This window comes from Meles meles, chromosome 2 (genome assembly GCF_922984935.1).
Source record: "Meles meles chromosome 2, mMelMel3.1 paternal haplotype, whole genome shotgun sequence".
NCBI lineage: Eukaryota > Metazoa > Chordata > Mammalia > Carnivora > Mustelidae > Meles > Meles meles.
In genome coordinates this window covers 156,320,781-156,336,535 of record NC_060067.1, presented here as the reverse complement: position 1 = coordinate 156,336,535, position 15,755 = coordinate 156,320,781, and the positions used below count along the sequence as shown (strand labels likewise).

The 15,755-nt window shown below is 41.6% G+C and overlaps 1 protein-coding gene across 3 annotated transcripts in view; it reads right to left on the bottom strand.

Annotated features, from left to right (window-relative positions):
- The window catches only part of FDFT1 (farnesyl-diphosphate farnesyltransferase 1), a 31,650-nt gene that overhangs the window by 1,881 nt on the left and 14,014 nt on the right, over positions 1-15,755 (bottom strand). For all 3 annotated transcript variants that reach the window (XM_045997291.1, XM_045997292.1, XM_045997290.1), the window contains 4 exons: positions 14,704-14,832; positions 11,815-12,006; positions 7,073-7,249; positions 5,611-5,763 (listed from right to left, as the gene is read on the bottom strand). In XM_045997291.1, coding sequence (XP_045853247.1) covers positions 5,611-5,763; positions 7,073-7,249; positions 11,815-12,006; positions 14,704-14,832 — 651 coding nt within the window. The remainder of the gene's footprint in view (positions 1-5,610; positions 5,764-7,072; positions 7,250-11,814; positions 12,007-14,703; positions 14,833-15,755) is intronic.

The window sequence follows — 15,755 nt, the reverse complement described above, 5'->3', positions numbered from 1 at the left end:
AGAAGGAAGATGACAGAGCAGGCGTATTTTTAAATAAATTTTTCCCCAAATTCTCATTATATAATGGGTATTTTTTTTCCCACAGACATATATTATATTCTTGCCAGCCTCCTACCTCTCCACGAAAAGGGCATAGCTACAGTCTAGTATAACAAGAAAATAAAAGAATACATCCTCCAGGGGCACCTGGCTAGCTCAGTTGGGACAGCATGTGACTCTTGACCTTGAGGTTGTGAGTTTAGGCCCCATAATGGGCATGGAGCTCACTTAATTAAAAAAAAAAAGCCTACAGAAATATGCAAATAATATCTAATATCTAATACTATGCTACCAAGAACAGCTTTAGAGAAAAACAGAAACTGGGATGAAACTACAATTTCCTCTTTACTTTCTTTTTAAAAAATTTTATGTTTTGGGGCACCTGGGTGGCTCAGTGGGTTAAGGCCTCTGCCTTCGGCTCAGGTCATGATCCCAGCGTTCTGGGATCAAGCCCCGCATCCGGCTCTCTGCTCTGCGGGGAGTCTGCTTCCTCCTCTCTCTCTGCCTGCCTCTCTGCCTGGTTGTGATTTCTCTCTGTCAAATAAATAAAAAATTTTAAAAAAAAATTTATGTTTTACATTTTTTTTAAAGATTTTTATTTGTCTGAGAAACAGTGAGCGCTTATGCATGAGTCGGGGGGAGGGACAGAAGGAGAGGGACAAGCACTCCCTGCTGAGCAGGGAGGGGCATATGAGACTGGATCCCAGGACCCCGGGATCATGACATGAGCTCAAGGCAGACACTTAACCAACTGAGCCACCCCAGCACCCCTCTTTCAATAAATATTTTAGATGATGGAGTTACAGTTGTAAAAAACAAGCAATACAGGGGCACCTGGTGGCTCAATCAGTTAAAATTTGACTCCAGAATTCAGTTCAGGTCATGATCTCAAGGGTCGTGAGATCCAGCCACTTACATCGGGCTCCACACTCAGCAGGAAGTCTGCTTGGGATTCTCTCTCCCTCTCTCCCTCTGCTCCCCCTCCTGCTTGCAGGCATGCTCACGGTCTCTCTCCAAATAAGTAAAATCTTCAGAGGCACCTGGGTGGCTCAGTCGGTTGAGCATCTGCCTTCAGCTCATGTCATGATCTCAGAGTCTCTGAGATTGAGTCGCACATCAGGCTCCTTGCTCAGGGGGAAGCCTGCTTCTCTCTGCCACTCCCCCTGCTTATGCTTTCTTTCTGACAAATAAATAAAATCTTTAAAAATAATTAAATAAATAAATACATAAACAAACAAGTAAGATCTTCAAATAAACAATACAAAAATAAAGTAAAAAACCAGAATTCCCTTATACTACTCCCTCAGCCATAGGCTAGTGTAGTTACTTTTATACCTTTCCTCACTATGCCCTAAAACTCTATATAGAAATGTATAAATGTCTTCTATAATAATATAATAACATCATAAATTGGTGTACTTTTATGCCTGTTGCCATGTGCATATACAACTATATACAAACACATAAAATGCATATACATATTATATATTCTATATACTACATAGAATGACTATGTTCTAGGGGTGCCCTGGGGCCTCAATTGGCTAAGTGCCTGCCTTCAGCTCAGGTCATGATCCCAGGGTCCTGGGATCGAGCCCCACATTGGGCTCCCTGCTTGGCGGGGAGGTACTTCTCCCTCTTCTGCTTCCCCTGCTTGTGCTCTCTGTCAAATAAATTAAAATCTTTTAAAAAAATTACTATCATTCTACATAACATATAAATATATGACTACATTGTGCATATAAAATTATAAAATAGATTATAAATAGATTATGTTGCAATTTGACTTTTTTCACTCACGTAATTTTTTATGGACATTTCTTAATGCCAGAACCTAGAAAATGATGTCATTCTGTTTCTAAACACAAGATGCATAATGTGAATGTACTATAATTTAACCAATTCCTTCCCAATAAGGACTGAGGACAAAATGTTACAACAAACACCTCTGCACATCTTCTAGCTAATTTTGTACATAAAGTCCTAGAATTGCTTGGTCAGAGGGTAATGCATGCAAAATTCTGATGAGTAAGAAAGCTTATAAGTAGAATAGGCAGGATGTGGAGTTTCATATGTATGAGGGTTAGAGAGAATAAAGAGGAGCCTGGATTATCTGGATTCTGTGATTAGGTGAATGGTAATATCATTAACCAAAAAAAGAAAAAGTTTATGACCAAGTCCTGAGCTGGACTAATCAAGTCAGGACTGATGAGCATGTAGTGGAGAAAGAAGCCTGGCATTGAAGAGAATACCAGAAAGCTTTTGTGCAGTGAGAAAAAATGCAAACGAAGACAGAACTCCGGGAAATACCAGTATAATAAAAAGCCAGAAAGGCAAAGGAGTCGACAGACAGGTAAGATGTTAAACTGGAGACCAGAGTCACAGAAGCCCAAAGAGGAAAGGGCTTTTAAGGTAAGAAAGATCCACAGGGTCAATACAGTGGGACTGGGGAGAATGTTTTCAAAATTGGTCATTAGAAGGTCATCAAATCACTTTAGTAAGAAAAGTCTCATGACAAGGTAGGAAAAAAAGCCAGCGAGCATGAGGTGGGTTAAAGAAAAAAATGGGAATAAACAGCATGAAGTATATGTATCTTTCGAGAAGCTTAACTGTGAGGGAGAGCGGGGAGGGGAGTAGGTAGAGAGGAGCAAAGTCAAGCCAGAGTCATGACCTGTTCCCTTTTGGAAGCAGAGTGGCCTGAGCGCACATACCAACTAGAGGAGTGACTGGCAGGGGGCGGGTGGGGGGAGACTCTGGATAAAGAGGTGGCAGATCTAGGGGTGACAGAGGGGAGCAGGAGGGCTTAGGCTCACCCAGGAGAGGCGGACACAGAGGAGTGGAGGGGGTTCATGCCACACAACACACAATCTCGCACTTCCTCCACAGTGAAAAGGCAGTGCCAGCTGAGGAGAGGATGGGGAGTACAACAGTGCATTTCAGACTTTCTGTTCACAGGTGATCACCTGGGGAGCTTGGTAAAGGCAGGGCAATGCTCTAGACGAACCACAGCGCAGGGTGAGACAGGAAGCTGTGCCAGCTTGAAAAAGATCGCCCTCACCAAGGAGTAAGCATTGGCAGAGAAAGAAAGAATAGTTTCTGGCTGTTTGCCTCAGCATTTGTTTCTGTCCCAAAATAGCTGGTGGAGCTTCTTGCCAGCTGACAGGTAATCCAAGTGGTCTGAAGCTGCGGCTGCTCCAGAGGACCCACGACATGAGGAGCGGAGCCCACCTACTCTGCAACGGTCGGCTGTCACTCTGACTGTTCCTTTAAACACTAGAGCTGCGTGAGGAAAGCCTTCAAATCCCCTGCAAGGGCATTCTGGTTACCACCTGTTAGGCCCAGAGACCTGACAGAATAAATGTGTCTGCCTGTCCTCCTGCGAAGGACAGACTTAATCAGTGTTAATATGTGGACAGCAGCAAAGAGCCAGGCAGCTGGGACACCTGGGTAGCTCAATCATTCAAGTGTCTGCCATCAGCTCAGGTCCTGATCGGGGGGGCCCTGGGATGGAGTCCCATATTGTACTCCCTGCTAGATGGGCAGTCTGCTTCTCCCTCTGCCCCTCCCCCTCACTCATGTGCACTCTTTTTCTCTCTCAAAATCCTAAAAAAAAAAAGCCAGACAACTTGTAGACTTGATACAAAAAGTTAACTTGAAATTTCATTCATGCTGACATCAAAACCATTCCTATATTTTATTCCTTCAGACTCGGAAGTCTTCAGAGATTTTTCTCAGTCAAATCAACTCAAGCGTTAATGTGTCCCTCAAATTACACTGAGTTTCACTGGAGTAGCTTTAAACAACTGACTCCCTGAATCAGGGGTCTGCAAATGTTCTTAAAGGGCCAGGAGCGATTTTCAGCTTTGTGGGCCACCCTCTGTTGCAGCCTCTCAACTCAAATAAATGTTCTCTGAACTACATATTACATAAAAGATATCTCATTTATATAAAATGGAGGAAAAGTGACTACTATGGTACTACTCACTTTGGAAAGGGTAATCCAAACCCCTTAGAATTGCAGCGAACAGCACAGGCTCAGAAGTCAGCCAGATCTGGGCCCAAATTATGGTTCCAGCCTCAGGTTTCCTTGATATTAATAGTACCCACCTAGTCAGTTGCTATGCCAGGCACGCAGCAAGCTCAGAGGAAGTGCTGGCGATACGGTCAACCAGACTATCTCCAAGTCTCATTAGCAGCAATATTTTGGTCAATGGCTAAACACTGTACTAAAAGAATTTTAGGATTTTTTTTTAATGTGGTCTTCTGTTGTCGTTTTTTTTTTTTTAAGGTTTTATTGATTTATTTGAGAGAGAGATGAAAGCAGGCATGGGGAGGGTGGGGAATAGAGGAGCAAAGGAAGTGGGAGAAGCAGACTCCCCACTGAGCAGGCAGCCCGACCCAGAGCTCGATCCCAAGACCCCAGGATCACGATCTGAGCCAAAGGCAGATGATAAATCAACTAAGCCACCCAGGGTCCCTGCTCTTATGTCTTCTATCGGTGTCTTTGGTAGAAATGCAGAGGTCCAAAGCTTGTCAGATAGAAGACAGGTAGGAACTCCAAGGAGAATGTGCACTATGCAACAGAAATCAAAGGAAATCACCGTTTTGCAGAATTCTGTTTAGGGGAGACCACTATTACACATCACATCCCTATAAAGGTGTAACCAGAGGACAGGAAGGAGGAAGAAAATTATTGGCAGCAGTAGTTCTCTCTGGGAGAGAGGAAGGAGGAAGGTCTTTCATGTTTCGTGTATTTCCATAGTAGTTCGATCTTTAGTAAGAACCCAAGGATCTCAGGGCCTCCACTCACCAGAAGCTAGTGGCCACCCCCCTCACCAGTGTGACCATCACAAAAAAAGTCTTCAGACACTGCAAAATGTCCCCCGGGGTGGGGGAGGGGGAGGGCGCAAAAGCCCTTTCCGACCACGGCTCTAGGGCCCAGTGATTAGTTTTAGCCTCAAAGAAAAAGTTTTTTGAACCTAGTCATGTATTATATCCTCCACAGCAGGAGATCTGACTTGATCAAGTATGTTTTGTCTTATGGGGTGGTTTTGGCATTTGAAATGAGATCTGCATTAGAAAATTGACAAATCACTGCCACTTGATGGTTCTCCTTTGCTGCAATTCCCTACTGTGGTTTCTCAGTTGAGGCCTATCACGTAATGGAAAGTACTGGACTGGGTGTCAGGCAACTGGGCCTGGGGTTGGAGACGTACTCTGTCAGATACTGCATTAGCATGCACAAGCCTCAGCTTCACTCTGCTCACCCATGAAGCCTGGTTGGCCTCGAATGTCATCTTCCCCCTCAAAAAATCCGATCCTCTGTAGGGGCTCCACCCTAAAGGCTTGCTCCATTTATAGCTTCCCAGCAGGGGGCCGTGCAGCTCTGATAGATCAGCAACCTGTGCACACACTTCTTCCTAATAAAGGACACCAACTCCTGTGTCTTTATACCATAACACCGTGAGTTGTTAGGATCATCTAGCAGCCAAATATGAACTCTTGAAAGAGTGACAGTATTTAAATCCTAAGAAGAACACAAATTTTCCAGGTTGTTAAGTAAGAACCCACCTCTTCCATGTACTGGTAGATTATAGCCTTGACCGCCGGCATATTGGTGGCGTCCATCATTAGAGTTACTGCCTGCCCTTTTCGGATCTTCACTACGCCTTTGAACACCTGCTGATTGTTGTAACAGGCAGCCAGAGTGGCAATGGCCATCACCTACAGATATGAGGAGGGAGAGAGAAGAAGAAGAAAAATACATGAATTCATTTCATTTCATGAAAAAAGAAATGGCACTCTAAGCAATCACCATTCTGAAAAGGTGAAAAAATGTTCTGTAGGATAAGAAAGTGCCAAAGGGCTAAGATGGAACTAACCAAGAAAAAAACACCCACGAAGAAAGCATGTCAAAACTTGGACCTTTCCCACTTCTCCCTTCCCCAACAATATACAGAATCAAGGGTCTTTGTGTGTTAAATGATTCTTTGGTTTGACCATGAAAGTTCCTTTTTATTTGGAAAAAAGTAAGTTCATTAAGTCCATACATCTTTTCCTATGCTAGAGTAATGAGTTAGAGAGCCAAAAAATGTATCTCAAAATAATATCTACAAAGAATTTTCTATTTTTCCTACAACGAACATAATCATTTTACATGAAAAACAAAGCACAGAGGGATGGGGGGACAAACGGGAAGGGGAACGGTTCCCATGCTCAATGGCAAATTATTTCTGGGATAAATGGGGACCTAAATTAAGCATGCAGAGTTTAGTTGCAACAACCACTCAAGACTGGTCATTAAAAGATCAAATCAAGGGGCGCCTGGGTAGTTCAGTCAGTTAAGCATCTGCCTTTGGCTCAGGTCGCGATCCCAGGGTCCTGGAATCAAGCCCTGTGTTGGGTTCCGTGCTCAGCGGGGAATCTGCTTCTCCCTCTCCTTACTCCTCTGTCCCTCCCCCTGTTCGTGCTCTCTCTCTCTCTCCCTCTCTTCAATAAATAAAATCCTCAAAAACAAACAAACAAACCAAGTTTCCAAATCAGTTAAATCCTATGAGTTTTATGTATGAGTTAAAAACTGAAATAATTGGCAAAGGCATGTAAAAAAGCCTAAGTACCAGAGGACTGAGGGGCTAGGTCCATAGGATCAGGTTCTGTTATCCCGAGTCTGGGAAAAGGACAGCAGAAACAAGGCCCTTAAGTAAGACTCTGTAATGATAAACCTTCACCTATATTTTACCCAGCATTCCCCCTAAACCTAAGCCAAAGCCTTAGATTTAATTGTGAGGCTAAGGATCTAAGGAGGCTGAGCTGGGTGCGGTGGTTGTGGGGCAGAGGGGAGGTGCCTGCCTTCCCACCCAGCAAAAAAAAAAAAAAAAAACAAACCAGACTGGAGTCATCTTTTTAAAAGGAACCATATTCCTGAATACAGCAAACCAAAATAGTAAATGCATTCTGTCCACCCCCATCAGCACCACCATGCCAGTCCTTTTAGCTTCCGCCTCTCATACACAAGAATAGCTCCCTTGCCTACCTGTGGAATAGCGCAGAAGTTAAACACACTTTGGTTTCTAAGTCTTGAAAGATAAGTGATGACATCTGGGATGTGGTGAAGTGCGTTGGTTATAAGTTCGTTCAGGCACTGCACAGCCGAGTCAATGTTCTGTGGCTTAGCAAAATCGCCCAACTTCTTAACATACTTGCCCCAAACCTTAAAAAGTAAGTTAGCACAGGCATAAGTGAAGAACATACAAGCAATCGGAAAGAATCTTCGTCAATAAGAACTACGATCTACAGTGAAGTTTTTCTTAGCTGCATACTCATCTTTCACCAAAATCAAGTCCGTTTCAAGCTCCACGAAGTGGCTATTTGTGATGACCAGTCAGGGTCTAATCACAACCTAGGAGTCAGTTAAGTATTTAGGAAACTGTCCCTAAGGGACAGTTGGTACATCATGTACTAAGCAATACTTTGATGACTTCAAATAAAGAGGACTCCTGTTATTCCAGAAGGCATTAGTCTCCTTACAAAATCAGCTACAAGAGTACTGCAAGCTAAATGTTAAATATTCTGAAGATGGTCAGGCCTCAAAATAATGAATGATTAACATGATATTCCCAATTCTGGTAAGAATGCTGTTGAACAAGTGTCTTGGGGAAGAATGAGGTGAGTCTACACAATGAGAACATTACCTCTTTGGATCTTAGTAACTCAAAAGTGAAATAACATCTTCAATTCCAACAGTGTGATTGATTTAACAATTTTTAATGATATTTTTAAAGGAGTCTCTGAAGCTAGCAAAGAACTTAATTTCATTTTTGGTCACTCTTAAGTTTCCCAAAGAATAATGGTTATTGTCACTTTATACTCTCCCCCAGTAAATGACTGGCCACCACCACTACCATTTTTACAAAATCCAAAATTCCTGCTAAAAAATACAGAAAGGATGATAGAATTTAGGACATCACCTTTTGGCATCTCCAGTGATAAGGGATCTAGGCAGTAATCACCAAAGAAAAGAAAAAGAACCCATAACTTACAAGGAAAAGAAAATTAAGTTATCCTTAGAATTTTAACAGTCTGTAAAGCAGAAGAAAATGGGATAATCAAAAATGTGAGCTAAAAATTTTATATCTAGAAAAACTTTCAAATATCAAAGTAACAAATTACCAATATGTAGAAACATGAGGAATTATCATTCTCATGGGCCTTTCCTATCAAATCAGTGTGTGAGCTCCAGACAACCAAATGACTACAGACATCAATATAAGCTCACCTTAATTTAAGGTGAGCTTAAACTAAGACTAAGGAAGGGGGAAAGGGAGATATTACAGTATCGGTGGTCATCTAATCTGACAATTCAGAAATAAATACAATCATAAAAAATTGGAAATTGGTATAGCATATGCAAAAATAGTCTTCAATTATTTTCAAGAATCATTTTGGTGGTAGTTACATTATTATCTCTATTTAGAGACTGCAGGATCTGTAATGCAGGGGGAGAAAAGTAAATGAGTAATCACGGCATATACTAATTCTAGCATCTCTGATTTCCCTGAGAATTATGAATCTCGATGAGGAAGAAATGAAGTGGAAATGTAATACAGAGGAGGAGGTTATGTAACAATCCCTGAACAGGAAATATTAACATAAACTTAGAAGGTATTTGAGCTTTAAAACTAAACACACACACACACACAGTGACTGTCCTAAGAGCAGGCACTGTCCCTAATGCCCAAGTGCAGTGCTAGGTACTATTTCCCATTAGCCCAGGTGTCTTATCTGGGTTTCCTAAGAGCTGGATGAGTCCAGTGCTCAGGCAAGAAATGTACAAAATGAGCTTAGAACATCTGTACATACCAAACGGCAAGGAAGCTATCAAAGTATTAAGGGTCCCCTCGTGAGGACTCAGGAGCCAACCTGAACCGGTTCCTGACCAAAGGAGGGAAATTTTGAGCTTTAATAGTGAGAATAATTACAACAGATTAAACCCAGTGATGGGTTGTTTTTTTAAAGATTTTATTTACTTACTTTCTTACTTGTCAGACAGAGAGAGAAGGGAGAAAGCGCACAAGCAGGGAGAGTGGCAGATGAGGGAGAAGCAGCCTCCCTGCAGAGCAAGGAGCCCAATGTGGGACTTGATCCCCAATAAAGATCTAGTTCTAGAACAGAACTAGACAAGAAGCCTAATGACTGCTAACATCAAAAGTGGGCAAAGATCAGATGTTGTGTGCCTCTCGATAAGAGAGCACCCCATCCTTCAGAAGGCAGATGTTCATTTCTCTTTAGATTTAAACACATTTGCTGTGTTTCAACCCACTGCAGTCTTTATTCTTTTCGATATTCAAATTGTTCCATATGTGGTCAGTGAAGGCACCTTTAAACTGGACCCTATACCTTTTTACCCTATACTTTGTACTTTGATAGCTCCCTTACTTCCTGGCACGACAGTATATTCCCAGTTCCTACCCCTCTATTCTGTGTGGTGGAAAACAGTATTAAAAGACCAAACTGGAACACCAGTGGTACCCATTATTACTGGTTTGTTTCTACACCTCTTGGTAGAGAGAGCGTTTTTTTTTTAAGAGAATCTGTATCAGGAATTCATGCTGACATTTTCAAGTCAGTTTAGGATTATGGGAGTTTTGCTTAACTTTATTAATAGTTTTATATTTGTATCTTTTATTTTAGACTGAACATCTTGGTTCCCAGACTGACAAGAACACAACTGCCTATTGGCTGTATGTTACAGTGTTTCTGTAACAGTTTCAGTATTTCAATAACAATATCATTCCCAGTATAATTACTGTACACATTTTATTACGTTGAGTATGTTTACGCTGCTGTGCACCTTGCTTTTTTTCACTTAATAATATAACCTGGAGATTACTCCATAGTAGTATAGATCTTTCTGTGCTCCACCAAGGGAATATACCATAGTTCGTTCAATCAGTCCAGTATAGAGGGAGATCTCAGTTGTTTATAAACTGTAACTATTAGAAACAAAGCTGCACCACTAAGCCCCCATATTATTCACTTGCCAAGCTGCCAGCGCTCAGGGTTGTTTGCACCAGGATACACTCTCCCCAGCCACAGAGTGCCTGCGTCCCCAGTTTTTCTTAGCGAAGACCAACCTTAATGACTTTTTGCCAGTCCAGCGCTGGATAGTCTCTCAGGGTTCTTTTCTCTCTTTTTTGGTTAAGCTATTTGGACTGACATTTAGTAAGCACTCTGACCAAGGTTTATCTCACTTTATTCACACCACTATCCTGTGGTCTAACAGCTATTCAATATTGCAGAAGAGGAAGTAAACTGTGTGCAGACCTGTAGAGCTGGTGCGCATGACCCACTCTGGGGGGACGTGCCTGGGTGACAGGAAGTGTGATGACAAGGGACAAGCCCTGACTGGGACCCAGGGACTCAAGTGGCCTTCCAGGTGGCCCCTGACTCACTGCGGGTCCTCACACAAACCCCTTCCCTTTGTTGAGCCGTGGCATCCCAGGAAGGGTGGTCAAGAGCTCTTTGGCAACCCTGCCCACATAGGAGTCACCTGGGAAGCTTGGAAAACTAGGATGTCTCAGCCCAGGGTCGTTTTAATGTGAATTTTTCTTATTAGGAGTGGGACTAATCATCTTTTCAGCTGTTTAAGGATCTTTCTTTAAAAAAAAAAAAAATCGCTCTTTCTGTGAATAACCTGCTATCTCTTTGCCCAGTTTTCTATAAGGTAGCTGGTCTTAACTTTTAGCAGTTTTTATATTAGGAATAGCAGACCCGTATTTGCCGTATAAGTTGCAAATACTTTCCCTACTTTGTCACCTGCCTTTTTTTCACTTTAAAAGCATTTGGTTGGGGTGCCTGGGTGGCTCAGTCAGTTAAGTGACTGACTTCAGCTCAGGCCATCATGATCTCAGGGTCCTGGGATGGAGGCCTACATCAAGCTCTCTGCTCAGCAGAGAGTCTGCTTCTCCTTCTGCCTCTGACCCTTCCCCTGTTTACTCTGTCTCTCAAATAAATAAAATATTTAAATAATAAAAAGATTAAAAATTAAAAGCACTTGCTTTTAGAAAATCATTTTACAGAAAGCAATAGACAAATGCTGGAGTAAAATCAGGACACAGTCCTAATATTTTCTAGCTGTCCTTCTGAATAAAGCCAACCTCCAAGGCTTTCCTCGACTACCTGTTTTTCGTTTTTTTTTAATTAAGTCAAAGATCAACTCTTCTCTTATAATGAACATTCTCTAGTTTTTGCCTCTCCCTCTCTATGGTATTCCTCCTTCTTGCCACAGAATCCTTTTTTGGCAGGGGTTGGGGGTAGGGTGGAATCCATTCTATGTGTGTTGGGAAGATATAACCCAGGTCTGGCCAGAGTACTCAGCCCTCTGGCTACACGGTAACTGATTATGGGTTGGGCAAAGGATCCATGTCCCATCAACAGGGCCTTCCTACGAAGTTCTTTATTAAGCTAGTAGATTATGAGTCATGAGTTGTTATATCCACCACTTGGAGAAGGCCTATCCAAGAGAAAGAACGAACGGGGATAGAGCCTCTGTGAGAGCGTGTGTGTGTGTGTGTGCATTATTATACATAGTCTGAACCCCTGGATTTAGCCAGTCTACTCTGAAGCAAACTAAATCCTAACCTGTTTTTATATATTCTCTTACATTGTCTAAGGTAGTTTGTTCACATTCCTATCATTTGCAACCGAAAGATTTGTTCCGTTTTGTTCTCAGAAAGTACTTAAAATTATTTTTCTCAAATCTCCTACATCTGTTACCTCTTGAGGCCAAAACTCTCTTCCTTCTCGATGGTCTTCCAGATAATCACGAATGATGTTTGTTTTCTGCAGAAACAGGCCCATAGAATTGGCACATTCTATGTCTTCACCAATTAAGGGGTCTTCTAACTCTGAGGCTGAGAACAGACGGGAAAGGCCAATTCCCACCAGCCCGGCGACATAGTGACAGTACTGTAAGAAACAATGAAGTACTTACTACAATGGAAACATCTGAGATCACTGGCTATAAAAAAGACCCCAAAAGCCAAAAAAACAAAATCCCAAAACAGGTTCCAAACAGAATGTACAAGATCTCATTTTGATTAAAAAACACAAATATGCACTATGTACATGTAAGGAATAAAAAACACGTGCACAAAAGATTTAACCAAAGTGACCTCTGATCTCTGGCTGGTGTGATGGTTTTATTTTTTCACCTGCTTGTCCATATTTCTACTGTGGACATGCACTACTCTTGGAATAAAAGGACATTGAAAAGTAAACTAGTACAGTAAGCTTTTTGATATCTAAAATTGAGGGTGAAGGCAATGAGGGAATAAGGAATATTCTCATAGAACCTAGAATAGTAAGTGGAGCTTAGTCTTGAAGACACCTCAAGATCTTGCTGTGTCTCAAAATCTTCATTACATAGAAGGACAAAGTACCACAGCTCTGTCCTTGCCTCTGTTCAAAGCACTCTGTATACTCAGTCCTCACAAACACCTTTATGAGGCACGTATTATTACCACCACCATTTTACAGATATGCAAACTGGGGCAGACAGAGTTCTGTCAATTAATTACCCAAGATCACTCATCTGGAAGTTACAGGCAAGGGACGCAAAGCCAGGTGGTCTGGCTTACAAGACGGGTTCTAACAACTTTGCTGAAACTGCCTTTTCTCCAAAGAGATCTTGGTAAACATCATTCTTGGTTGTCAAAGAAGATTCTTCCTGTAAAAGTAGTTTGCCAAAGTTCTCCTCTCTTAAAAAGAGTATTCCAAGACAACTTAATGCAATACTCTTATGAAATGAATGCCCATTACACACTGTAAGAGGTGGAGAGCAGTTAAAGAAGGTACACTCTGGGGTGGACAACAGCAAGGGTAAATGTTCGGGAAAGACCCAAGGAGGGCCTCTGGATGAAAGAAATGAAAGCCAGACGAATCAAAGGGCACAATGAAATGGCAAAGAGAAAGCACTCAAAATGTGGTCTAAGAATGGAAGACTCTGGAAATAGTAAAGATATGCTAAAATAGAGAAATGAGCTGTGGACAGCTAAAAGAAACTTAAAAAGAATTACTAGAAATTTTAAAACATCAGTATGTCCTTGGCACTGCCCTAGGAAAAGGAGATTTTTAAGGTACAAGTTCTTTGGATAGAAATATTCCTAGACTGGAAGTAGTCCTCTTCCTCCAAAGTTGAAGGGGGGAAGAATCACTCAAAGTACTGAATTTCATCTAATCAGAAATTATACTCAACAAACTATCACTGGGTCTCCTAAATAGGTCTGCAGAGCAGAAAAGGGAGTCACCACGCAGCTAACCAGTGCTGATTCCTGACCCGGAGGAGTTTCAGCTTTAACTTTAATTTCATAAATGGGTAATTCCAGCAGCAGCATCGCTCACGCTAACTTGGAGAGCATAACCCAGCAGCCGCAAAGATGTTGCCAGCAAGTTTTGAGGACTGAAGGATTAAGAGGCCAGACTTTGAACCTACATTCACCCGGGGAGTATGCATGTAGTCACCTCTCTTCTGATATCCTAACTTAAACACTATTAAAGATACAAAATACACACATAGTTCAGATGTTTAAAATGTCTTTGCTTCCACTGGGGAGATGAAGAAGTCTCACAAACATCATTCCTAGGGAAAATGGGCAACATCCCTCCTTCCTATCCAGTATTTCGATGCTTAGTTTAGTCCCCATGGTCAATTAGGTCACTTTGTCTAGACAGGCAATTTCTCCCTGTCCCCTAACTCCTACCTTGGCCATATTCTACGCAGCTGCTGCTCAGGAGTAAACTCAGGCCAAATAAAAGTGATGATAATTTTATCTGCCACATCATCTGCTCTCATTGCCCTTTCCAGCTACCCTGCCTCCCGAGGAAGACCACCTCACCCATGTGGGGTCTCCCACTGCTAATCCCCACACATATTCTTTTTTAACTGCCATATGGACTGGGGGAGGGAGGTTGAGAAACTTGGAACTTCTCCCATTGTGTTAATTCTGTAAGGAGATGACGGGAAAGGAAGAAGTACGGGATTGGAGAGTTACTCACTCCTCAGCACAAGACGCCCACGACCCTAAGTGAGTACCTCTGGATACTCAAAAAGTTGGAAAGGAAACACATATAATTTAACAATTTAAGTGGTACCTACTTCTCCTCAACAAATGGGGTCAGGCTGGCACAGAGTTTAAAAGTCATCTTGTGCTAAGATGGAACTGGAAACTGATTCAGATGCTAAGATGTGTCCACATACACACATACTCAGTGATGGAAGGAAGCAAATAACCAAAACCACATTTTTGAAGATTTGAAAACTTTGGCTATCTCTATATTACATTAAGTAATTTGGTCATTTATCTAAAATTTCACAGCAAGTCAGAGGCACTTCTAGAAGCTTAATGTTTGTACCTCTGGGACAGGTTATATTCACTTTGGCCTAACTTAATGGCAAACTCCCTAGGGCATGGATTATTTCAAGCATTCAACTCTAAGCCCCTTTATTAAGTGTTTATGATGAGACATTCAAGCTACACAGGTGGGCTGTAAAACCAGAAAACTTGGAACTCGTAAGACAACTTTCTCCCTCACTCTGAACTTGACAGCACTTGCTGCGAGCTCTGTTCTATGTGCCACACACCAACGCAGCTTGCAAACACTGACCTTGTCCCACTCCTGTTCAGAGGTTACGTGTTTATCCAAAAACTCCGCCATCCCAAATCCCATTTTCTGGCAAATGTCAACAATCACTGTTTGATATTTCTCAGCCAAATTTCTAAACTCGAGGGAGATCTGGAAATGGAAATCACAAAAAAAGAAAAAAAAAAAGTATTTACACTGGGAACATGGTACATACAGATCATAAGATCAAATAACAGTAGAACTCAATAAGACTCCCAGATGATTCATCTATAAGCCTAACACCTAGGTCATGCTAGTTTTCTACATATTGCGTAATAAGCTCAGAAATGTTTAACTGTTAAAATAGAAGGGTCTAAAAACTGCTAAAGTTTCTAAAGAAAATCAAAGTCTCACTCTACACTCATCTTTCCAATAGATAATAAATGAGGTGTTTCAACATAAAGTGGACATAAACATAAGAATTTTAGGAAGAATGCCCCATTTCAGACAAACCTCATGAGAGGGAAGACTCATTCCTTCAAACATGCACCAAGCACTTCCTATGTAACAAGCTTTGTTCTAGGCACTGGGGATACACAGCCTGGAAAGGAACAGAAACTTAAACTTGGTACAGTTTACATTCTATGGAGGAGATGAGCCACCGTTTTAATCATCAATTTCCAAATTTCTATCAGGAAGTTCTAGTGTCTCCCCTACTATAAGGCTAAATGTTAAAATTACATTACCATAAAACAATACAAACATTGAATGAATATTGAAATATATTTCATAACTAATTCATAGCTCAATAAATATATGTTATTACCACTATTAGCATTTAAAAATAACCCTATGCTAGTTGTGTTTGGGGTAGGTCTCAAAGATTACTAGTTTCCACTAGTACCAGGCGAAAAAGATAAGCTCTAATCCATAATATACAGTGAAAGTTCTAGAAAGCCTGGCTTCAAATGATACTAACTAATTACCACAAAGCATAAAACACCAGGTTCAATCTCAATGCACACACACTGGGGAGAGGCTCCCTTGGTGAGAACACTCTGTCTAGGCTTACGCCTAACGTCTGTGGGCCCTGA